Here is a 27,219-nt window from a genome sequence, read left to right on the forward strand (position 1 = left end):
GGACAGCTTTGCTGACAAGTAAAATCTATAGGATAATTCTTCTTTAGTTTTCTAGTAATTTTATGTATGCCTAATTCCCAGTGTTAAGTCCTTTTTTTTTTTTTTTTTTTTTTTGTGATGTGGTTTCTGTTATAACCACTGAACACCACTGGATTAATATTTGTCACCAGGGGTAAGTTGCAGGAATAGGAACCATGGACTGCGCAGTTGGCCTGTTTTTATTTGAAGGCCATGCATATTTCAACTCCTGTAAGGAAAGAACACTAGTAGTACATGGAAATCAGTGGTAGAATTACCTGAAATTTTTACCCATGACCATCCAAAATGAAGTGTATGATTTTGCAGACCAAGTGCTAAAGGCCACAGTGGAAATATAATGCCATAGGCATGAAGGACTCAAGAAATGAGAAGTGGGCTGTTTGCTTCTAATTGGGTGTTTAAAGAAAAAATATTCAGTTCAGAAAGTTAAATTTTTAGGTTAATCCATGGCTGGACTACTGGGGATTTTTTCATGATTTTCCTCAAAGAGTATCTTATATCCTGTACTTTTATGGACAAGGATTCTGTGGCTGAAAACCAGATGCAAAAGATGAATCTGTGGGTTGCTAAACCAGAAAGCACATTATATTCTTTCTCTTGCAAGGTGACATATATATGAATATTAGGGCCTTGATTGCAAAGAGTGAAACTTCAACTGTTAGAATGGTTAAAAAAAAGAAAGGGGGGGGAGGATTTAGAAAGCTCCAAGTATTCTGAGCAACAAAACTCCACTGCCCCTGTGTTTGCAGAAGCAGTTCCTCCTCCCCAGTGTGATGACTGATACGCCTATTCTCATTATACTCCACCTCTAGCAACCATCACTGCCCCCACTGCTGTACCTAAGATTGGATCTCTGACAGCAGCCAGGAATAGCCAATTATAGTTAATCCCAAGAAGAGAAGTTTTACACCCCAAGAAATTGCTAGGTGTTTCTAATTTACATGTGCGTAAACACTTACATGGAGTAATAGTTTCTGAGAGTACTACACCATGGAGTGTTGAAATAAACTTTGGAGGACAGATTAAATTTATTGATATGGGTGTATCTGTAGAGATTCTGGATTCAGTGTATTAGAGAGCTAAGAGCTAAGGTTCCCATTGTTTGCTCATTTGGTTAACAGAAAGTGGAAACAGCAGTGACCTGTGCTAATAAAGTTGATATACTATACATTTGTTAGTCAATTATAGAAGATATCCAAAGACTTAGGAAATAAGGGACATAGAAATGGATTTTAAATGCAGAACTAATTCATTCATTCCCCACAACTATGTACCCCAAGAGGGCCCATTTATTAGGGCTTTGAAAAATACACTGGTGAGTGAAGGAACAACATTTTAAAACAGCACTGTGATGGCTGTCCTCTTAAGCTAGAGATATTGCCACTGAAATGTGCTCCTAGGTTTCAATAGTAATGAAAGCTGTCAGTGTGACAGATATCACTTAGCATTATTTACTTAATCCCAGAGGCAAAATAGACATGATTACATAACTGGAGCAGAGTTGGAGTGGGTATTCAGAACATGTGAATCATAGTGATCTTTGATTGTAGATGATTGATTCATAGGCTTGAAATATATAGGTAGTTCATTAAGGAAGATTCTACTTGTTCTGAACAATCAAAAGAACCCTAGGGCTGGCAAACAGGATTTATTTGAGTTACCAATAGAGACACAAAACTTCATTTAATTAGAAAACATGAGTGAGTTCACAGATTCAAGTTCCTCTGGAGTAGGACATTGCAAATGCATGCCATGATTCTTCCTACAGAGACCCACAGCAATTTATTTTGACTGCATGTTGAGGAACAAGAACTATGAAGAACAACGTTTCTGAAAATATTGGACCACCATTCTGAGTTAATTCCAGTTCCTAGACATACAAAATGCTACTGTTGTCAAATCGTCGGAGTAACAGGTTATGAGAGTCAGATAATAATGAAATTTTGATGAGAATTTATCTCACATTGGTTCTGATGGTTCTGTGAATCCATTCTGTTTTATTTTCTCATTTCCTAAGTGAATGGCTGGATATATAGAAAGTCACCACTGCAGAATTCTCATATAATCTCTTGACCTGTGGAGCAAGAATTATGAAAGTGGGAAGACGCACATGGAATTCTCTAAAGCCCTTTTCTTGCCAATATTGTTAGTGATGAGCAGTGTTGGATCCTGAGGGAGCCAAAGAAATTAATGCCTCCTTCAAATGACTTGTATGATGGTGGGGTAGTGGTTCCTTTAACATCCCCATTAAACTTTCCTTTTTTGGCCTACGCAGAAGATACTTGAATCTTGGGAAATTACAATGGATTTTCTTAATTTTATTCAGCTGATTACTTCAATTATAGCTGTTATTTCCATGAGTATATACTCTCTTTGTTGGAGCAAACCAATAGATCCATTGGCACCTGGTTTATGACTGATGTGTTAAATACATGTCTTCTAAATTCTTAAGAGAGAACATCAGGAGTATTAGCTTTCATCTGGTAGAAATATCTTTGCTGTTTTGCAAAGAAGGAATAGGCCCATCTCTGCAGCCCAGTTGCCATAATTAAGTCTATGAGAACACTGATCATCCAGCATCACAAGACATCCCAGTGGTCTATTATATTGAAGATATCATGCTGCTAGAATAAATAGGTGAGTAGAAAATAGCAGATATTCTTATAAGAGCCAGAGAATAGGAGATAAACCCCAAGAAACTTCAAAAATGTTTTAGGGCATCAAGATATTAGAGCCTGTCTGGGTATCTCTTTAAAAATGAAGAGCAAGTTGCTTCCCTCCCACTAAGAAAGAGGAACAATACTCAGTAGGTATATCTGAATTATGGCAGCAACATACACCACATTTGAATGATGATGCTTTGGCCCATTCATCAAGTAACCACGAAACTGCTAGTTTTGAGGAACAATCAACCTAGAGCTGCCTCTACCAAACCTGCCCACATTTTTGTAAGTATTTTAATCTTTGCGTTGTATCCATTTCCCCATAAAATAACTAGTGTGTGTTTTGCTGTTATGGAATTCAATGTGGAAAGATGGGAGAGAGAAAGAGATTTGAAATTAACATCAGAGGTTGAAATGGTTGAGATGTTTGAATTTGTTCAAACTCTGGAGCAGATTTCCCAAACTCTGGAGCCAAGTCCCAGATATATCCATGGAGGTGGGTGACTGACCTTACATGAAAAAGATGTTTATTAGAGGTGAGAAGGTTGGGGGGATGAAGGTGCTGGATGTGGCAACCACTTAGAATTAAGGCAGATGGAGAAGACTCTGGATCAGCTGCTCACGTCTTAGATGGATGGAGTAACCACAACACTGGCATATGACGAATCTAAGCAGGGAAGGAGTGTGGATAGTCAACGATAGTAGCTTCAAAGCAGGATGGAAGAGGAAGTGTCTGCAAGTGGAATGAAGAAGTGAGGAAAACTTCCTGTTCATGGGTTATGGGAGACCTTTTCAAGGATTGAAGTAGTGGAGAGAGTCCTCCTTCAGTGATACCAAGAAAATGGAGATACTTTTCATCATAAAGGGTGTGTATGTGTGGGGGGTGTAGTGGGGGAAGGAGCTGGTATGAGTGGAAAAAATTAAGTTGTCAACTAAGAAACAGTGATTCCAGAGGAGACAGTGGACAGCTTAAGGAGGGAGAGAAGAAGTGGGAGATGGATCATAGGTGAGGAAAGCATGCCCCAGAATGATTTACTTCAAGGACTGTGCATGAAAATACATGGCATGTGAAACATGACATCTGCAACTAGCAACAAGCTTCTGAAAAAATAACCCTCAAGACATATCCTGGTTAATGGAGGTGGGAGGAAGAGCAGGGTAGAGGCCTGGTGTCTGGGTTCTGGGCATCTCTCTGTTGGAAGCTTAACTAATAGGGGGATTGATCTTTAATTTCTTGGGGATATTTTCATGCAATTCTTAAAAAATGTCTCATGAAGAACTGTACTCTCAGATGTCTAAGACCAGTTTCTTTTTCTATTTTTGAGTTAATTATACCTTTATAAAACCTTCTTCTGGCATATCTATGACAGTAATGTCATATGTACTATGGGTATCTCCCAAAGATTTGTTGCCACTGGAACGGGCTTGAGGGATGAACTACATGGGAAATATTTTGAGATCAGTTTTATTAAATAGTGAAAGTATGATACAACAGTGGTTATAGGAGTAAAGGCAAAACATAAATATCATCACAGAAGTAGAAAAGGAAACAAATCTGGTCCTTATGTCAGACATGGAAAATAAATTTGAAACAAATCTGAATGTATTTGCAATTAGTCCAAGGGTGTGTGTCTGTGTGTGTGTGTGTGTGTGTGTGCAAGCACACATATAAAGTTTGAAAAATAACATCTAAAAAAGAAGTAAACACATTAATAAGACAGAGAATGTAGCCTGGCCTCCAGTCCATATGCATTACTAGTTTTGCAAATAGCTAGGGGCATAAAAATGTATCCATTCCCCCTCAGAATGCACAGTGCTTTTGTCTCATTTTCTCCTGCTGTTCTGTATGCTACCAAGCAACAAGGATAAAAATATTAGCCTTGGGCAATTGGACTCATGAGTACCCCTATAAATATGTACTTTGGAGTATATGTTCTCAACAACAACAATATTCTTCCCAAAGGAGTAGAACTCGGTTCTTGGTAAATGAAAGAAGAATATTACTCCTTTTACATATAATTCAGAGATATACATAGAGTATATAAACAGATACATGGTATATCAAAAGTATTAAAATTTCATAGGGAAGGCAATTAGGGTAAACGATGTCTAAAAAGGCTCATTAGGGAGGCATAATGGGGAAACAAATGGCTGAGAAACATTGCCTTACAGAAAACTAAAGAAAAAAAAAGTGAAGCAGAGCTTATTCATTTCTTTTTGGATCAGCTGTCAAATTTTGATTAATCATATTTAATTTTATAGCACATGGGTGAGCAATAGCAATTATCTTTATAGTGAGTTAAAATATGATAAAGAGTAAAATATACTTAGAATCAGAATTTTTAACCATTTTAGTGGCTGTTTCTTGGGATGTGTACCTAACATGCATATAATACAGGGTATATTAGAATTAAATGATCGTCAAAAGACTGAGTGAGCAGAAACCACAGGAAGACCTGATATGGATAAAAAATGATTTTAGAAAGAGAAAATCAGTGAAAGAACAACCTAAAGCAAGCAAAATGACTTCCACCAAAGAAGGGGGTTAAATTTCATCCCATTAGCTCAGAGAGGGATCAGCCATTCTCTTACTACCTCTGGGGGAGAGTCATGCGCCAGGCCAGAGGCTTCCTGGAGGTCTGGAAGTGACACTTCACCTCCTAACACCATTAAGGGATGGAGGCAACTCCAGGGAAGAGAGAGCGAGATGAGAGTTCAGATAGGGAAAAGGAGAGAGGAATTCTTCACCAATTCCAAAAATCTGTAGAAAGAAGGGTCCTGGCAGGGCTGGAAGATGTAACAGAGGAGAAAGCATTCCCAAATTTACCCTAAGGGGAAAAATAAGACTTCATTATCATGTATAGATGAATTGAATGGGTTTCAGATGAAGGTTGACCAGGACTCATCTGTGAATATTTGCAGTTTATCTACTTCATGTTGATATATGTTGTAAGCTCATTTTTGTTAATTAAGCTCTTAATATAACCTTATGAAAGAATTATTTGTCTTATGCTTTAGCTAGTCTCTAGAGTGTTGGCAATATTCCAAGAAACTACTAAGGAGAATTTTTAAAAGATAGTGCGGATCATAGTGATATATATGTGCTCGTAATAAATCTATATACCTTCATGTTCTCCCATAGAACAAATAGTTTGTTATCAAGTCTTGATGAGATTGAGAACAAAATTGCTTTCCTTGTATTTTTAAAACCAAATCTTGAAGTCTAAACTCATTTGATACACATGTACACACACACACACACACACACACACACACACACACATCATTGTTACGTAGGAATTTTCCATTTTCCAACTGACTCCCTAAACAACATGAACAGCTTAACTATATGTCTGCATCTGTTCTATTTGACAGGGCACTTGTGACACAACCCCAGGTCCCTGTCATCTGGCTTGTCTGAGCCCATGTGAAGCATAGTTAGTTAGCTTGTTTTATAGATAGGCTGCTAGTTTCATCACAGCAATGGAAATGTATCATCTAACCGGTCTAGAGAGTGTCAGTGCTAACTTTAACTCATTCATCTGTCAGAGATTCAGCATCACAGCTGAAGAGCTATTTGCAATTTAAATTGATTGCCAAGTACTTAACATTAATTGACATGCTAAATTCATGACTAAGTAACAAATTATGACTAGTGCCAATCATCTTAGAGAACCCAATTCCCTATCTTGCTGCCCATTTTATCTTTAGAGGTTGAAATGACATTTTAGAGTATATTCTTTTAGAAAATCAAATTCTCTCAGAAAAAGGTGCTTGATAATATCTTGAAGATGAATACCATTGCTATGAATTGTTCATGAGAATCAGATCTTTTCTATGCCATGTTAGGTGGCCAACAGTGCTTAATTGATCTAGTAGCAGTGAATTCTATACAACATCTTCCTTTAGAGAGGACCACGTGCAGATAATAGTCCCTTTCCATTATAAATTAGCTGTAGTAGGCAGAGACGAGAGTTAAATTGACACTACATTTACCCCTATAATCTTCCTCCTTTTTTCTTAACCCAAATATTTCAAATGCATAAACAAAATACAATTAACCTTTCAATCTGCATAGTCAGAGTAACAGGAAATTCTACAAAATTCTACAAAAATATGTGGGTCCAATAAAAGAGAAAAATTGCAAAAGTGTGTGCCTGATAACTCCCTTCTCCCCATAAAGCTTTCTTTCTGTTGTTATTAGTTTCTCTTTGGCACTTTCCCCCCATAGAATTGGAAATATGCTTTTAAATATCATATTCATTTTAATAACATTGCAGCATAATTAGGCAATTGTATTCTTCGTGGTATTCTTTATAAGAAATTTTACCTGTGTGAACAGGATCTGCAAACAGTCTCTTTTTGAGACACATGAATATAAGGATGCTCCTGTGAATGACTACACCAGGCAGAGATTTATTCGTATTTCTGATGGGGTCACCAGGATGTGTAACCTTCATGCATACCTATCTTTCTGCAACCTTTCCCATAAATATGCCCTATTTCCTGTTCATGCTTATAAATGATCGTTCAGAACACATTCATGCTTCCACTCACTGGTTATTCATGCTTGAAATTAAAAATCTTTCAGACCAATGCTATTGCTGTATTTGGTTAGGCTTTACCCATTACTCAAAGTAAGAAAAATAAGACAGTGAGGATAAGATGTTAACAGACATAATCTTAATGTTAAATGGATAGCAGGATGCTTTCAGGCTTTCCTAAAAGGAAATGGAATAGCGTCCATCTAATCATATGCTACATTAATATTATTAAATCTAGAAATATGAATTACACAGAAATAGTCATTGAATACTATTCCGACTCTCATTAAATGAACCTTTACAAGTACAATCTTTACGAAGACCTTAAGTCATTGACAATAGATACAAAAGTCCAATGACTCATTTTTGGAAAAGTTTACAAAAAGACAGGAAAAAAGTGGACTTTCCTTCAAATTACACACATTTCCTTCTAATTGTCATTAAAAAAATACTGTTAAAACTAGTTGATATCTGAAATATTTGCTACTTGATATTTTAGATTTTTAAACATTATTCTTGATTACCATAAGCACTATAAAATAGGAGCTCTAATTTCTTATCATAGAGAACTCTCCATACAATTTTTTTTTAGAGAGAGCAAGAAAAAGAGCACGTGTCTGCATGTGGGCTCACGAGTGGGGTAGAGGTAAAGACAGAGGGAGAGGGAGAGAGAAAATCTTAAGTAGGCTCCAGGCTCAGCACAGAGCCCATTGTGGGGATCGAACTCACAACCCTGAGATCATGACCTGAGCCAGAATCAAGAGTCAGTTGCTTAATCGCCTGAGCCACCCAGTCTCCCCCATATAAAATTTTAATGTTTTAATGAACCTATCTCTCTATCAATACAGCTGAAAAAGCAAATGTTTTTTGAGGAAAGATAAAATTGCAAGGAAATTTTTGAATAAAAAAGCCATGTTCATTTGAGCAAAGTTAGCAAACAGTAACTTGATTATACACTTAGTTACTTAGCTCATATTTAAGAGATTGTAGCACCAATTTAAAACAGTGACCAAGACTCAGAACTGCAAAAATAGATCATATTGGGGGCACCTGGGTGGCTGAATCAGCTAAGCATCTGACTTTGGCTCAGGTCATGATCTCAGAGTCCTGGGATCGAGCCCCACATCAGGCTCCTTGCTTGGTGGAGACTCTGTTTCTCCCTCTCCCTCTGCCCCTCCCTCCCTCTTGTGCACATTCTCTCTCCCTCTGTTTCTCTGTCTCTCTCTCTCAAATAAATAAATAAAAATCTTTAAAAAAAAAGATCATATTGCAAAGCAATACAAATAACAAAGAGTTTATACAGTGTGACAAGGACACAGTAGGGAAGTTTTCTTTCTGGAAAAAATACTCTTTGTTAGCCAGAATACATGTATACATATATTCAACAATATATATTTAAGAGCTACTTTGTGGTAAGAATTATTCTAGTTGTTAATGGTATAATGATGAATATTGCAGAGTGGATTGCTGCTCTATGGAGCCTATAATCAAAACATTCTAAATAAATGTCTATGGATTTAAACAGAATATTAAAAAGATAAAGAACACTTAAAACTAAATTGAATAAAATAATAGGATGTCAATGGAGTCTATTTGTTAAATCAATACAAGGAGTTAAATGCCATCTTTAAAAGCCAAATAAAGTAGTATAAGAAAAACTTACCATAATCATAGTGTGTGAATGAATTGCCTTTATGTAAGTCATTGAGATATTTGCTGTGAAGGAATCTAAAATGGATTGATATGATATTGCAGCTTTTTTGGGATTTTTATGGAGTTCCAATAATTTATCAGTGACAATTCTTTTTTTTTAAAGATTTTATTTATTTATTTGTCAGAGAGAGCACAAGCAGGGGGAGTGGCAGGCAGAGGGAGAAGCAGGCTCTCTGCTGAGCAAGGAGCCTGCGGAGCTCGATCCCAGGACCCTGGGATCATGACCTGAGCCAAAGGCAGACGCTTAACCGACTGAGCCACCCAGACGTCCCTCAATGACAATTCTTAAGTAGAGGGAATGTGCAGCACAGAAATATAAAGAGATAGAAATTCTGATTGAGAGAACAATGTACCAAAAATTCAGTGTAATAGGTTTTACAGAAAGAACAAATGGAGAGATAAAAATTGAGTATTATTATTTTTAAAAGATTAACATCAATCATAGATTTAGAAAGCAGCGAAAATTTCTAGCAAATAAAAAATTCCATATGAAAAAAAGGAGCTAAAACAAAATTATTAATGAAAGGAATGAAAATGGTGGCATTAAAAAGATCCCCTCAGATGAAATGATATGGAACTATATATGTTTATGTCAGTAATTTGAAATTTTTAAAGAAATGGATATATTTCTTAAAAAACAAAACTTTTGCAAAGTGTACACAGTAGAAAAAGTGAATAGTCCTCTATCTGTTCAAGAATGGGATCTATAATTTTAATCTTTCCCCAAGTAGAATGACCAGCACAGATGGCATTACTAGTAAATTTTACCAAATAATTCCGGAAGAAATGATGACAGTTTTACACAAACTATTTTACAGAGTAGGGGAAGAATGAATACTTCCCACTAGTGTAATCACTGATACCACACAGTGCTCTTGACAATGCAAGAAAATTATAGTTCAATATCCAAAATGAATATAGCAGCAAAAATCCTAAACCAAATATCAGAAAGTTAAATCCAGCAATGCATAAAAAGATGAATCAATTATGATCAAATGGGGTTTATCCCAGACCTGCAAAGATGACTTTCTAATTGAAAATCAATATATATTTGATTGATTTGAATCTAACCCATAATACTAACAGAATGAAGGAGAAAAGTCAATCATTTCCATGAATGCTGAGATAACACTGGATAAAATTCAATGCCTGTTTGTGACTAAAAAAAAACAAAAAAACAACTTAGTGTACAAGTAATGGAAGAAAGCTTCCTCAAGCTGATAAAGAGCACTTAGGAGAAATCTACAGTTAATACCATTCTTTTTTTTTTAAGATTTTATTTATTTCAGAGGGAGAACACAAGCATGAGCAGGGTGGGAAAGTAGAGAGAGAGGCAGGCTCCCCACTGAGCAGGGAGCCCAACGTGGTACTCCATCCCAGGACCCTGGGATCACCACCTGAGCTGAAGGCAGACGCTCAACCGACTGAGCCACCCAGGCGCCCCAGTTAATACCATTCTTAATTGCAAAATATTGCATGCTTTCTCACTGACATCAGAAAAAACAAACAAACAAACAAACAAAGGTGGTCATTCTCTATCCATTTTATTTATCATTGTACAGGACTTGTGAACCAGTGCAATAAGATAGGAGGGAAAGGGAGGGAAAGAGGAGAAGAGGGAGAGAGGGAGGAAAAGCGATTTAAAGCATAAATATTGGAAAGGAAGATGTACAAATGTACAGACAGTTTGTTGAACATATTCATAGAAAATACAAAGAAATTGGTAAACTACTACTAGAACTACCTAGGTTATCAAGTTCTTAGGATGTATGTCAATATTCCAAGATATAATTGTCTATCTATTCGTAGAAACAATTGGAAAATAAAATTTAAATTATAACATTTGCACACACATACATACACACATTTCTAAGCTCTGTCTGCTGGGAAGGCCTAGAAGCAACGACACTTGTGTAGTAATGACCATACCTAGTAACCAGATCTGGGTTTCTCATACTGTTCTTCAATAAAAGGAACCAGGGATCCTTGGAGAATTTGCTGATTCTAGGGCTGGAGCAGGGAATATACAAGATGAGTCCAGAACATCTTGTGGTGGCAGGATGCAAGAAAGTACACCAAAAACAAAATGATGGGGATACGTGAGAAGAACACAGGAGTCAACTATACCAAACTCAAGCAAACATCATATTTATTTTGGAAATACTAGATATATCCCCTTTAAAGCCAGGGAACAATGTAAATTTCACTCAATACTGTTTTTGCTAAAACAGCAAGACAAGTAAAAGATGGAAAGCATATAAGGACCAAGAGGAACAAATTAACATATTATTGCTAGATAAAATGATTGCATGAAGGAACTGGAAAGTCTTAGGGCTAAAATGAAAGCATATTAAAACAATGTAAAAAACAATCGTATTCCTATATACCAGCAATAAAGAATTAGAAAATATAACTAAAATGTTGCAATTTTTAAAGATATATTTTAAAAATAAAGGGGAAATTATTAACATTAAAAGATACTCAAGAAATTTATGAGAAATTATATGACTTTGTTAAGTAAAAGGAGAGATACATTATATTCATGGTTGGGAAGACTCAATATTTTAAGGTGACAATTCTTTCAACACTCCTTCATATAGTCAATTCAAGTTTATTTTGTGGAACTTGACAAGATAATTCTAAAATTTATATGAAAAAGCAAACTTCCAAGAGTCAAGAATACTTTGAAAAAGAATCAAGTGTGTGTTTGGAAAGTTGTCTTACTAAATATCAAGTCCAATTTAAAGCTATATTGAAGAAGACTATAATATTGGTGCAGGTATAGAAAAATTGACCATTGGCACAAAATTAAGAATTCTGAAATTAAGAATTCAATATATATGAATATATATGACAGAGGTACAATTGTAAATTAGTAGAAGTAATTATCCAATTGTGAAATAAAAAAAATAAATGTCTACTGCACATCATATATACATATACAACTACACAAAATTCCAGGTGGACTAAAACCTAAATAGGAAAAGCAAAATGCTTTTAGGAGAAAATATAAGAAAATGTCTTTATGAACTTGGATGAGAGAAGGATTTCTTCAGACAAAGCACAAACCAGTGAGTAAAACAAGGTTAGATTTTGTAAATTAAAATGAAAATAATGTATACATCAAAAGACATCATGAACACACTGAAAAAAAAAGCAAAATTGGTATTTAAAATGCGTGTAACAAAGCATTCATCTTCAGAATAATATATGTGTGTGTGTACTGTATGTTGGTGTGTACATTGTAAAAATAAACAAGCATAAATGTAGAAAAGATATAAAAAGGCATTTTGCACAAAGGACACCAGAATGGTGAAAAAAAAAAAAATCAAGAAAAACGCATAACCACCCTATTAATCAAGGAAGTATGTAATAACAGCAATTATATCCGAAGTGAGTAAATATTAGTTGTGGGAGATGTAAAACAATAGAAAATCTCATAAAATTAATAGTAGGTGTTTAAGACAAAATGGCCACTTTGGAGTGCAATTTAGTAATATTTAAGTCAAATAATTTCATTTCTGAGAATATAACCTTGGGCCAAATAATTCCACTCCTGGGTATATATCCTCCAGAATATTTTGCATATGCATATTAGAAGAAAATATGCAACAATTTTCAATCCAGAGTTTTTGTAGTAGTAAAAACATTAAAAACAATAAAAATGTTCAGCAAATGTAGAACGGACAAATACAATATAAATATAATATGGAATACTTTCCTGAAATGAAAACGAAATGAGAGAGTTGAAGGCTTATGTCAAAAAACATGAATTTGAACCAAAAAATCAAATTATATGTGGATACTACAGTATGGCTATTTTGTTCATGTTTTCATGACTGTAGAATGGAACTTTATCTCTTGATATCAAATTCAGGAACAAAGCTTCTTTTGGAAAGGTAGTGAGGCAGTGTTTGGGGCAAGAGTATATGGTCAGCTTCAATTTATTTTTAATGTTTAATTTCTTAAGATGATAGACACATGAGTGTTACTTACATTACGTATGCGTAGGTACTTTTGCATAGGTAATAACTCTAATTGATTAAAACAACTTTATTTGATAAAAATATACTTAGAAAAAAAGAATGGGTAGGATTTTCCATTAAGAATCTGTAAATGGACACTATAAATTTTGTATGCCATACTGGCTTAGATTTCTTTGGAGATTATAATGATCCAACAATTCAAAGTAGCATCTACTTATGTATGATTATTGTTGCAACTAATACGTGAATGCATCACTTATGTGAAAAGTTGAGAAAATGTACAGTTTGACAATTCTGTGAGATCACAGCAGACCTTCAGATACTCTTATCCAACCCCACCACACATCTGTCTACAGACACTTGAAAAACTATTATATCAAAACATCAAATCTTTTTTTTTTATTTTGTAAATATAATTTATTCTATCGGCATTCGTGAAAAGTAATGGCTCAATGAGTAAATATTGACTTAAGGCACATAGCCGAGCAATTCTCTCTCTCTAACATATGTGTAACAAGATGGAGAGCCATCTGTTTTCTGAAGATAGGAGGGTAAGCCAATATATTCAGTTTGAGACACTGCTATCTATGCACACCCAAATTACTACATTCATAAATGAGTTTGTTTGTTTTTTAAAAAAGCCCAACTTACAAATGCTTTCATCCTGGCATTTAAGCCTTATCCACAACTCATAACAGGTTTGCAGGAGCCACATTAATGTGGAGATCTTAAGCTTCCCCTCAGAGAAGCAATAAAAACAATCATGAATGAGCTCCTTCTGTTACCACAGGTTTAGAAGGCAGGACAGATGCACCTCCCTTACCAAAGCCATGTTACAAAAGGGGAACAAGAATGACTGTAATGGTGGTAAACCAGTTTCATCTTGAATTTATTTTTTTTTAAGAACTGTGGTTTCCAATAGTTGAAAAATCATTGTCTGCTTAAGAAGAATGTGAACTTGGAATAATGAAGGCTGAACATGTCCTTATAGAATCTCGTTACATATGACACATGACTCAGATGTAAGAGAAACAAGGAAGTTTAAAATTTCCAGAATATTTATAAGAAACAGTTGATGATTACATGTCAAGAATAATAAAATTGTGCTCAAGTGAGTATGGTTGGAACTACATTAAGTTAATTAGACAAATAAATATTGGGAAATGATGAGTTTCACAGTTAAAAATAATTTTGAATTTATGCTCTTGGAAAGATGCACATAAATTTTTTTTTAAAGATTTATTATTTATTTAAGGGGAGGTGGAGAGAGAAAGAGCATAAGCAGGGGGAGGGGCATAGGGAGAGACAGAATCCCAAGCAGATTCCCTGCTGAGCATGGAGCCAGATGATGCCTGGGGCCTGATCCCAGAACCGTGAGATCATGACTTGAGCCGAAATCAAGAGTTGGACTCAATATACTGAGCCACCCAGATGCCCCAATGCATTTAAAAATATTTAAAAAAATAAGTTTGGTGCAAGAAGAAAATGCAAAATACATTAAAATTTTGAGTTAACTTAATTTTCAAAACAAATGGGTAAGCATGTAGAATATTTACTAGAGAAATTTTCTCAAGAATCAAATAATTACCTCAAATGGATTAAAGATGAATTTTAAAATGGGGAAAGATACAGTTGTGAGAAACTAGACCAGCAGAGGGAGCTTAATATATTTGGTCAGTAAACAGACATTGAAGACAGTTAAGGTCTTTGTTAAGCGGAGATATATAGATTGGGAGAATTATTTAGATTTATTTTAGATATGAGATCTCAGGTGCAAAGATATCCATTAATGATTATAGGTAATTTGAAATTCCATCCTCACTATTTTAATATATTGTCTTAGTTGAATTAGGTCATTTGTATTATAAAAACAAAAGTAAACTGTATTAGTATAAGAAATGTAAATATTTTTTAAAAATATATAAATGCTTTTATAAAAACAAATTAATTTAAACAATATTACAGCAAATAAAATAATGGGACAAAGTTTAGTTGCAGAGCTGTGATGGTAGAAACAATGAATAAAATTTATCAACTTAATCAGGGGTATGAAAATATTCTATGAATCTTTTTTTTTAAAGATTTTTATTTATTTATTTGGGAGAGAGAGCATGAGCGAAGAAAGAGAGCACAAGTTGGGGGAGGAAGGCAGAGGGAGAAGCAGATTCCCCCTGAGCAGGGAGCCCCATGCAGGACTTGATCCCAGGACCCCGGGATCATGACCCAAGCAGAAGGCAGAAGCCCAACCAACTCAGCCACCCAGGCGCCCCTCTATGAATCTTAGGATAGAAATATAATAATAAGTGTTAATTTTCTCCATTCCTATGTATGTGGATACCATGTTGCAGCTCTTCTATCTAATACCATTAAAAAGTTTACAAATATTGAATCTGATCATATGAATAGAAATAATATCACCTATTTGAATGTTTAGAAGACTAAAAAGAAAGATACCAAGGTGGACATAGTAAATTTTATAATACTTTATCCCTGAGATGTCTGATTAATGTTCATTGATGTTGCTTGTGATTCTGAAGAGGAAAGTGATAGATGCTAAAAATGATTTCAAAAAAATACATTATGATAGAATATGTAGGAATAGAAAGGATTTCTATGTTAGAGAAAGGAAATAAAACCGAGTAAGAGTCACTGAGAGAGTGTATTTGCAATATTCTGCAAGATTTTTTTGTAATATTATTTTATAAAGGGAGTCTACAATTATTACAGGTAAGAAATTTAGCTGGTGTAATCATCCTCTAGATTATGTGCTACGACCCTTTAGCGGTAGACTGATGAATTATGTTATAAAAAGCAAAGACCCTCAGGAACCTGACAATCTTTCTGGTTTTAATGAGAAGGAAATCTGGCCACGTCTTCTCTTTTTTCCAAGTCTCTTCCTCCATCCCACAAAGACAAGTAAGGCTGTAAATTTTTCCCACTATCGCTGCTGAAAGTATTTTGTGGAAACGATCTTGCAAAAGAGAAAGTATAAACATATTTTTAGGTTTTTGAGATTGCACAGGGTGTGTATAGCAGCTATTAAAATGAGAAAGTTGCCAGGGCTCGAAATACAATTTGGAAAGTCTAAATAGAAAAAAGCTAGCAAAGATTCCTTCATCTTTAAATACGATTTGGACTAAGAATGTACGGTAGAGGAACAAAATTTTCCATCCCAAAATGTGTCTCTTTGGCATATGGATTATTTTAGGTTGATTATTTTTAAGAAACAGAAAACTCAAGAAGTTTTTCTTTTTGCTAACTGCCTAAAAGAATTTAGATAGAGGACCTGTTCCAGGAAGGGAGGTAGCACCATAGATAACTATAGTTATAATATGAACTGGGCCCTGGTAAATAGGTAGGAAGCTGGCAAGGCCTATTTGATCAAAGTCCTCTCAATGTCCCATTGTTTCTGAATGGCCCAGCAAACATTTGTTGACCAAACATTTACTCTTTTTCACCTTCCTGTGAATTGCTTTCCTTCCTTTTGTAGTTCCAGACTCCTATCCCCTTCTCCCTAGTTCAGAATGACATATATACTACATTTTGTCTGTCTTTGGAATCTCTTATGTTTATGTGAATTCCTCAGATGTATGCTATTAAATTTGATGATCCTCTATTAACTGTCTCATGTCAATTTAGTTCTTAAACCAGCCAAAAGAATCTTGACGGGTAGAGGAAAATTTTTCTCCCCAATAGTACAAGTGCAGGATATAAATCAGGACCAAATACCCAGTGAGAATCCAGAATACGTCAAAGCCTAAAACAGGATTATAGTCATTTTAGAGTCAGAATTGCACCAGAACAACACTGTGCTTATGCAAGCAAATTATATACATTTTCTCTGTTTTTACACAAACACACACACATTCATGTTAATTTATGCACTGTAGTTAAGATAATTCTATATAATGCCCAAATATGTGAGTTCAGTTCTTCTTCACTGATGCTTTTATTGTAGTTATATTATATTGTTTGATAAAACCACAGAGATGCCACTAAATGACTAAATATTGCACACATGAGGAAAAGAGAACTAAAAAAAAGTTACCTGAGTAAAGTCTCTTCCTGTTGAGATAGATCTTTTACACACACACACACACACACACACACACACACACACACACCCCTACAACCACCCATAATAATTTACATATTAGATTATTTTTCCTTAGAGAATTTGCTATCAAGTCATTCTGAGATATGTACAATGAGCATGGCTCACTACTTAATAATGGTTTTGGAAGCTAATAAATCTTTCAGTATTTCACATCCTATTTTGCTAAAATCAACTTTGAAAATTAATGCAAATTATAGTTGCTAAATTTAGGACTAGAGTATAATTCTAGGTAATTTAAGAACAACCATACATAGTTTCAATTAAAAAAAGTTGCCTGCTAGACAATTTTACAGATATTGAGTGGTTCATGAGTCTATCTCTGCATTTTATTTCAGCTAAAATGCTCAATAAAAGCTGTAGTGCAAAGCAGAGATACAACATGATCTTTAGAGAAAGTTATAAAATTAAAATCAAATCAGAATAAACTTGGTCTGTAATGATGACTTTTTGGCTTTAATAACTTCATTATATAAAATGTTCTCGATTACGTACTAATGAAGTCTCTGTTCAATGAGTTTCAGTAAAATAAGGCATATACCACAATTCACAAAATATTTATGATATCTGAGCAAATACTACATTCATTTGGAAAAGTAACCAAATAAAATACTTAAAATAATATTATAAACACACTATAAGTATACAGAATAATTGAACATGAAACTATTTGCTCCTATGTTTATGTCTGGTTATTAAAGAGCATTAAAAAGAAATAAATTATATGGCAAAATTTTAGTTTTAATTTGAGATTTAATATTTAATTACCAAAATGGGAAAAATCAATCTTGTTTTCAGTTACATTTATTCTCTAATATACCATCTACAAATGAAATGCTATTACCTGCAGTTGATTGCAATTTAATTATACTATTAATTTTATTTTTTAAAATCTCATTATATTAATTTTGGCTTTAAATTACATAACACTACCAGAAAAATTTGTCATTAATGTAATCACAAATTACTCCAGTGTGAAACTTGTTACAAAGTAAACATGCCTACCATGGTTGTCTCAGCGATAGAACCAAAGCTGTTTATGAATATGTTGCATGTGACATTTACAGGAGGGCCTGAAAGAGAGATTAAAACATAAAGTCTATTTAGAATATTTTCAAATAATTCCATATTTTTCATTATCAGTTTTTTAAAAAAAGAATGTATTTTTTTTATATTTGTAGACACACAGATGCTTAAAATTGAAGGCAATCATTCTGTGAAATAATCTGCATTGAAAATCACAAATTCATAGTCTCCTTTGAACACTGATGTTGGCCATTATATAAGTCATTAATCTCATTTGGTCTCGTTTCCTTGATCTAGATATCTTTAATGACTTTGTAAATGTCCTATTTGGTTAAGTCCAACGTCTGAACCTCTTAAGGCTGTTTCAATTTTTTTTTCCTCCGTGTATGGGCCCTATATTTCTGCATGTCACATATTTTTTTGTTGTTGTTAAAAACATTAGATATATTAGATAATACAATGTGGCAACTCTGGAAACCAGACCTCCCACTTGCATCCCACAGTTGGTTGTTGCTGGTGTTTCGTATTGTTGTTGTTTGTTGTTTAATGACTTACCTGGACTGATAAAATCTGCATATCCTCATAGTGTGCAGCCACAGAGGTCTCCGCTCAGTGACTTTAGTGGTCAACTAGTGATTGGTCAGAGGTTTCCTTAATGCCCTGAACCAATAAGTCTTCCACCCTTTGCCAGAGGACTTCATGTTTGGGGGCATGCCTTTAACGTTCATGACTTTACCTTCACTTCCTTGCTTGCACAGGGTTTGAGGTCAGCCAGAGGTGAGAGGTTGGGGCCCTCCCAGGTCTTTCCATGGCCTTACACGTGTGTGTGTATCCTCTAGATCTACAAGAGGATATCAGAACTTCTCAAAGCTGCCTATGAGCATCTCATTCCTCAGATCTTCTTTTAAAATTTTTGTTCAGGCTCTTGTTTGCCCAACTGGTATCACAGCCTTAGGTAGCTGCAGTGTCAAACAGTTTCTTGAGATCATTTTCAACAAATGCACTGGGATAGGATTTTCCCAGTGAGGGTTCCCAATCAAAGCCCAATGATGACAAATCTGAGTGGGATTCCTCTAGGGAGCAGGCCAGACAAAAGTAACATAGCTGTGGAGATGGACTTTCTGAGGAGCTGGCCTTGGAGACCTGCTAGGCTGCTGGATTGTACAGCTTCTGCGGTTGAGAGGTTGTTGGTTTTCAAGGCTACTTGAAATTCAGGAGTGGAGCCATAGTTAAATTCCCTCTGTTTTTAGAGAAACCTATCAGTTTCACTTGCATACACATTTCTCAGTGTGTTGCAAGCTTTTCAGAGTCTCTGAAAGTTCATTTTGACCATTTTTCCAGTATTTTGTTACTTTTTTTTGGAGGAGTGAATTTACAGAGAACATTGCTCCACCATTCCAGAAGTCCCCTGTAAATGCCTGATTTACCATTTATCATAATACCAACAATTTTTGTTTTTATGAGATCCATTTTTTCATTCCTTCACTAATATTTAAAACTGTGTTTACAGAAATTTGAAGAAGACACAATGAGATTATCACCTAGCAGGGCAGAAGGAATAAGATCTTACAAATTGGTGAGTACTTCTTGTTACCAGGTATTGTGCAGGTTCATAGATACCATTTAATCCATATAACATTGAAAGTGGGTAACATTTCATCATTTACAAAATAGGGAATTAAAGTTCGGAGAGGATTACATAAGGTGCTAATAAATAGCACATTTGGAATTGGAACCACTGGTCTGATTCTAGGAATCATTTTTTTCCCCATCATATCAAGTTGTCCCACGATCGTCACATAACATTACATCCAAAGCATTCCATTATCTAGCTACAGACTTTGTTATTAGGCTGATAAGTATATAAATCAACAACATTGAAATATTATGTGGTAGGGATTAAAATAACTCTGAGTTAAACTCTACCTGATAGATAATGCCACACACAAAAACTAATATGTAAGCCTTACCTAAGATAGCAGCCCCTTGCCCTATACCTTTATGTCCCCCTAAGTAGAGATAGTCACTTCAATTTATTTAATGGATTCTTTGGGGATTTACCTAAATTTCTCTAAATAATGAGTTTATTTTGTGACTTTTAAATGCTCCAGTTTTAGGCATATGTTCTGATGCCCACAGCAGATGAGGATTTAGCTTTCTTTCAAACATTATCAACACTCCTCTTAACATAAACCTCTTTCTCTGTCCTCCCACGACACAGATATTGTTACGTTGTCATTGTTGTTAGATTAGCATCTACTTTTTACATTATGACAAGGTGAATATTACCTCCAATTAAGTCATGCAATAAACTATGATTACTTTTCCTGTCTTGAAAAACATTTCTTGAGGTTGATAATTGCTTTATGTATTTCACATAGTTTCCTCCATATGTATCATTAACTTACTCACAAGTTCTGAAATATTTAAATTATGTTTCAATGTTAGACTCATCACATATTTTATTAGCTTTATCTTCCTTTGCATTTACTCCCAAATTAGATTTTTTGCTCTGGAGCATAGCAGTGATCTTATGATCTCCCATAATCATTATACTGGGGATTACTGCCACCTCTCTCTTCTGTGGGATCTCCTCTCATGGCCCCCATACTTTTTTCTTTCTTGGCTTATTTCTTCATTTTAGTGGAACATAACCTTTAATAATTTTTTGAGAAATGGTACATAAAGATATGAAGCTTTTGGGAATTTGCTTGTTCACAATTTTTTTTTAAACATCCTCTCACTTAATTAATATCTAAATTTGGCGCAAAATTTTAGGCTGGAAATTTTTTTCCTGAATTTTAAAGACATTTCTCTATTATTTTTTATTTTCTTGTATTGCTGTTAAAAGGTACCAAGACATTCTGATTCTTGGTCCTTTGTAAAGATAAAAAGGATATTTTTCGTACCAATATTAAAAAATAAATAAATAAAAATTTAAAAAAACACAATGCCTCATTAGTTAGAATAGTTTAAAATCATTTGTGGTTTCAGTTTACATTTTCTTGATTACTGGTGCATAATTTTCATCTTTGTTTTTCTACTCGTTTCCTTACAGCCATTTGTCTTGCTTGAATAAGAGAGAAAAAAAAAAAACCCAAAATTATTCAAAAATGAAGTCCATGATCCATAAGCCAATGAATGAATCCTATGCACATTGAAATCATTTTTAAAAAAATTCACACCTGACTTTAACCTAGATGATAGGACATGCAACCAAAGCACCAATATTTGTAAAAGCTCCCCAGATGATTCAGATATGCAGCAATGCTGGAAGCCACTGGCCTGAGGAATCCCAGACTGGGAAGTATCTGTGCCCATTATATCACAGGGCTAAAAATGAACTGAGATTTTCTGAGTGGTGAAGAAATAGAGAGAGAGGAGTCAGAACTTAGAGCTAGGCCTTGAAAATGCAAGGCATTTAATTTTGATTATAGAGTAGTCTATAATAAGTTTGATTAACAATGTTAATAAAACAAGTAGATGCTGTACAGTTAGAAAGAGCCCAAAGTCTACTGACCATCAAGATGCATAGGAACGTAAAATTAAACAGACATAGAAAGTATATCGGTTTAAACACGAAGGATGGATTTTTAAGAACAAGAAAACTTCACCAAAGTCCTGAATCCTGGAGGTGCTATAATTATTTGATTACTAGTAGAAAGCTTTTTAAAATATTTCTTTTTTTTTAAAGATCTTTATTTATTTACTTGTCAGAGAGAGAGACAGAGCAAGAGAGCACAAGCAGGGGGAGCTGCAGAGGGAGAGGGAGAAGCAGGCTTCCCGCTGAGCAGGGAGCCCAATGCGGGGCTCCATCCCCGGACCCTGGGATCATGACCTGAGTCGAAGGCAGACGCTTAACCGACTGAACCACCGAGGTGTCCTTTTTAAAAAAATTTCTTTTTTATTTCTAAATATTTACAAATATTTAAAATTTCTGACACAATAAAGGTGTCTTATGTGTCACTATGTGAGAACGGAGAAAGCATCAGTCTTTTACTTCATGATTATTTTATCCCATCACAAGAGAAGTATAAGGTCACTATTAAAGGTTAGATTTCTTTTGACTTAATATAAGTCTAAGGTATTGAACTCTAAAATATGTACACAGAGTATCTGGAAATCTTGAAAAGCTAAAACCAATCATTCATATTTTCTAGGTTATTCTCTGTTTTCTAGAGAACATGAAAACTGCTCTTTTCTTTTGTTGCTCACAGTAATATGAATCTAGGGAATATCGTTCAGCTTGAGATAAATTCTCTTGTGCTCTATCGACCCACAGCCTTCGGAGGAGGGAAAACACAAGAGCACTGGTATTGGGTTAATTCATCTTCCAATAAAATGTTGATGGAAGTGCATCCATGTTGGGGGGACATGGTCCAGGGCACAGGACTGCCTGCTCCATCTGACTGTGAACTTTTTGGCTGAAATTGGGATAAATAGAATAGTGAGGGAGAGGGTAGTGATTTTTAAAAAAATTTTTTTTTCTTATTTTAATTTAGCAAGAGGCAGGGTCTTTATTTTTGACACTTTAATTTCTCTGTGGACATTGCCTAAAAAGGGAGGCATTTTTTAAATTATATTTTCTGATCCCATCCTTTAAATTTAATTATTATCCACACAATTTTAGGTAGTGGTGGTGAAAAGTAGAATGAAGGTGAAAATTCAGCATAGGCTTTAGGGCCCTGGCGTTAGTGATATCTGTTCAGATGCATTTCAGTGTCCTCTGGGCTTCATGGCACACCCTAAGGATTCCAGGAAGTTTCTGAAAGCAGCAGTGTTAAGTACCGTGCCAGAAGGAGGGCTCCTCTGATGTATTTGTCTTCTCCCTAAAATGCGCACTGGCATCCCAAGTTGACCAGAGGCTTGCATAGTAAGGTCAATAAGGAAAACAACATATTTCCACAGAAGAGCAATGGTCAAAGGAGAAGTAACTAATTGAGGGTTTCACTTATAGTTGGGAACATGATGTTTTATATTCTATGAAACAGACTTCAGCCCTTGACTCTTCAACATGCCTCCAATCACATGTGGAAAGCTCCTCGTAAAGGCAGAAAGCCAACCTGGTTTCAAAGTCTAAATTTCATGTGGCAGTAAAGTAAATCACAGTGGTCTAAGGTATAAGCATTATTGTTAATTCCAGTGTTTATCACTAGTGTTCTTTGCCTGATTATTAGAACAAACAAGACTGCTATACGGTTCCCATTTGACAACTTATGTGTGTATTCTCTTCTTCAACAGAAAGAAAGGTGAATGAGTTCAGACACTAAAACTTAATTCCAAATTTCAAAAATAGAGCAGACACTAACTTGAAATATGTGTGTGTGTATGTATATATATATATGTGTATGTGTGTGTGTGTATAGTTTTGTTTTTAAAATTTTTTTAAATATACTAAAACTATAAAGCAATTTGAAAATAAGTCATTGTTTTCAAAGGTAGTCTTGGGTTAGATCATAGAATCTCTTCGAAGTGATACAAAGCATTTGGAATTTACTTTATGAAGATGAGGGAGCTATTACAGATTTCTGATCATGGTTGTGTAGTGAACCAACACAACATGGTGAGTTGTTGAATGGATGACAAAAGCTTAGAGATAGAGAAAACAAGAATTTATTGTTATAGTCCAGATGGGAGATAGAATGGCCCTGACCAAGCCAGCGGCAGTGGAGATGGATTACAAAGAATGAAGTGGATACAGTACCATAATGTTTATAAAGCACTGTATTCTATACTCTAAGCTTCTGGTCTATGACGGATCAGAGCAGCAATCTTAATCTTTCTACCTTAGCTATTGATACGTATATTCAAAAACTTTGTAGAGAATGAAGCTCAGAGGAGATTGTAGATATTCTATTGCCATTACAGAGAGCGCCTGTTTAGCAGTCCCTGGCCAATCTGCCAGTGCAAAAGCTGTTAAATCCATCTAATACACTGCTATGTTTAGCAACAGAGCAAATAATTGCTATAGCATCCATATGGCAAATTGTGCCTTTATATTGTTCATTACATTAACCATCGTTGGCCCCGAAAAGCAAACGACAGTACTTGCAGATGTTTTCTTTTAGATGTCCCTTAAAGAAATAGAACATGCCCTTTAAATTCAGAGATGGATAAAGGCAAAATGGCAAAGTCCATTGCAAAGCCTTGGCAATTATATTATTGCTGTTCATACTAGGGAAAAATGATTCACAAGGCAAAGCTCAAGCAAACAAACAAAGAAACAGACAAAAAACAGCCCAAGTGTTCATGAAAATGATTCCAAGAAATTTTTAACATAATGTTCTATTAAAACCTCACCCTTTTTAAAGACATAAAATGCAACTGAAAGACTAAATCTCAAAAAAATGTTATATTTACATCTATATACATGTACATATATATATGTACATGTCACATATATATGTAGTCATGTCCCAAGGAGAGATATTATTTTATTTTTTTATTTATGTTTATATTAAAGATTTTATTTATTTATCTGAGAGTGAAGGGGGGGCAGAGGGAGAAGGAGAGAGAGAATCACAGACTCCCTGCTGTGCATGGAGCCCTAGGTGGGGCTCCCTATCAGGACCCTGAGATCATGACCTGAGCCAAAATCAGGAGTCGGCTGTTTAACCGACTGAGCCACACAGGTGCCCCCTTTTTATTTTTTAATTGACAAAAATAAACTTGATGACTTTAAATCCACATTTTAAATTATTTGTTAGATGCCTGAAGAAAGTTTGAAAATTATGACATAAAAATAGGATCTAGTTTCTTCTTTCTGTTGCCTTTCCTTCCATTTCCTTCCTGAAAATGCAGTCTTAAAGCCATTCAGTCAGGCAACACAAGATGGGTGTCCATGCCGGGTTGGCTTTGGGGAGTGTGGTAAACTAGACAGGATGAGTAGGACATCTGTGGAGAAGAGGTATATACACAGCATACACGGGATGTTGGAGCCAGAGTGAGTGAGGAGGATGGTCCTAATGTGGGGCAGCTGGTGTGGAGTATTAGAGCCAGAGAAGGGTGAGGAGAGTGTCCACCTGGGGGCATCCTGGCATCATCAGTCGGAGTCTGAACAGGAGCCTAGGGCGTTTGTGCAGGAGAAGGAGTGGCAGCAGACAAGGGAGATTTATTACATATTGATCAAATACGTCATTATTTTAAGGATAAAGGGAGCCAGGTTTCTTACTGTCAGATGAGGAAGTTAAAATATGGTAACTCAGAAGCTAGAATAAACGTATGGTATCAGAGACACCAGTGTGAATCATGGTTTTCAATAGAGAAGTAAAGATAGAGATGTAAATTAATATACATATGGATATATACACATGTGTGGATGTGTGTGCATGTATATTTATGCAAATACGTGTATGTATACAGATACATCCTGGAATACACCAACTTAATCAATTAATCAAAGTGAACATTAGTAGTGATGGCGAAAATTAACATGATCCACCATCTGATAAAATGCAATCAGAACAAAGTATCACTTCTGTGATATTTCTATTAAGATGCATTATTTAAATTGGATCATGAAGAAAATTACTAACGCAAACTAAGGCATGTTATGCTAAATAAAGGGATAATAATATAATTTTTAAATGTCATGATCATGACAATCATAGAAAGCATGAAGTTCTGGTTCAGACTGAAGGAATCAAGGAGAAATGACAAATAAAATACAAGACATGATTCTAAACTGGATTCTTTTGCTATGAAGCCATTATTCAGATTATTGATAAAATTTGAATGGGGGTCGACAAATTAGATGGTAACAATATATTCATGTTAATTTTCTTGTTTCAATAGTTAGATTGTGGTTGTCTAAGAGAATATTATTTGTATGATATACTCAAGTATTGGGGCATCAAGTCAACAACATTCAAGTGGCTCAGGAAAAAAAAAAAACATTTTGTGCTGTACTTGCAAATTTTGTTAATTTGAGATCGTTTTAAAATTAAAAAATGGGAAATTACTATAGGAAAATACATTAAAAATTAAAAATCAAAGAAAACAGAAGATACAGGGCACACCAATCTGAATTTGTGAGCATTTCAGGTGAACATTTATAGTTTTAGAAAGACTTATTAAAGACATTCTTCCTGTTAAAAAGACCTTGTATTATGTAAAAATGCAAGTGGAAAATTACCCTTTTCAAAAAATAATTGTAAACTTTATTCAAGAACAGTAATGTCTGCCTGAATATAAATAGTTAAAATGATAAAGAAGTTGCTAATACTTTTCCCTGAAAAAAGAAACCAGGTAGGAAATAAGTATTAGGTACACATGCCATTCTGGGGATAGAATGTGTTATAGCAGAATAGATTATTTGAAAACTGGATTTGTGATGTGGGAGAAAGGGATTAATATAGAGAAATATTACAGATGAAAAGACAGAAACCACAAAGACATTGTGAAGACAAACAATGTTATCTCTAGATAAAGAAAGTAACCATTGGAGATAGAATGAAAAAAAAAATAGCAAAAATGCAATAAATGTTTGGAAAGAATATGTAATTGGGTGATTGCTGAGAGAATACTTTCTGCCTGGATCCAAATTAAACTTAAGGGTTGTCAAACAATAGGGTCAAAAGAAAGAAGTAAAATCCAGAAACAATTGGTAAATGGCCTAGTAAATAACATTTTATTGTCTATGGATGTACATTTATTTGTTATCTGATTGCTTTTCATCTGTTAAACTGGCTTCTAGTTTCAAATGACTCCTAGATGCTTCTATTTCAAGATGGAAAGTTGAACATAGTTTTCTTTCTCTCTGAGAACATCGAATGATGTTAGCAAATAAAAATGAGACTAAACACATCACACCAAAGAGAATGGAAGGAAAATCATAGTTCAATGACATAAAACATAGAAGGCAGAAAAAAAAAAAAAAAAAAACGGTTGATCGATGAAACAGGGTAAGCCTAAAATAAATGCAGGTCGGGACTGTATGGGGAAGGGAGCTAATGTGCTAAGAACAACCCAGAGAGGCACAAAGCTTAGGGTCATCCTCTGCAGGAAGGCAGTGGGGAGTTAAAAGGAGTCTGCAGGGAGAGGCCATGGGTACCTGTCTCAGAAGTTCCCTGCTTCCCATCCCTATTCTACAGAGCAGGAATGACCTGGGATTTAGCCCATTTTTGAAGGCATGG

At 35.0% G+C, this 27,219-nt stretch overlaps 1 protein-coding gene across 2 annotated transcripts in view; it reads right to left on the minus strand.

Moving 5' to 3' along the window:
* GLRA3 (glycine receptor alpha 3) overlaps nt 1-27,219 on the minus strand; it is a 195,670-nt gene that overhangs the window by 120,340 nt on the left and 48,111 nt on the right. For both annotated transcript variants that reach the window (XM_036092328.2, XM_036092327.2), the window contains exon 3: nt 18,065-18,132. In XM_036092328.2, coding sequence (XP_035948221.1) covers nt 18,065-18,132 — 68 coding nt within the window. The remainder of the gene's footprint in view (nt 1-18,064; nt 18,133-27,219) is intronic.

This window comes from Halichoerus grypus, chromosome 3 (genome assembly GCF_964656455.1).
Source record: "Halichoerus grypus chromosome 3, mHalGry1.hap1.1, whole genome shotgun sequence".
In the NCBI taxonomy this organism is placed as follows: Eukaryota; Metazoa; Chordata; class Mammalia; order Carnivora; family Phocidae; genus Halichoerus; species Halichoerus grypus.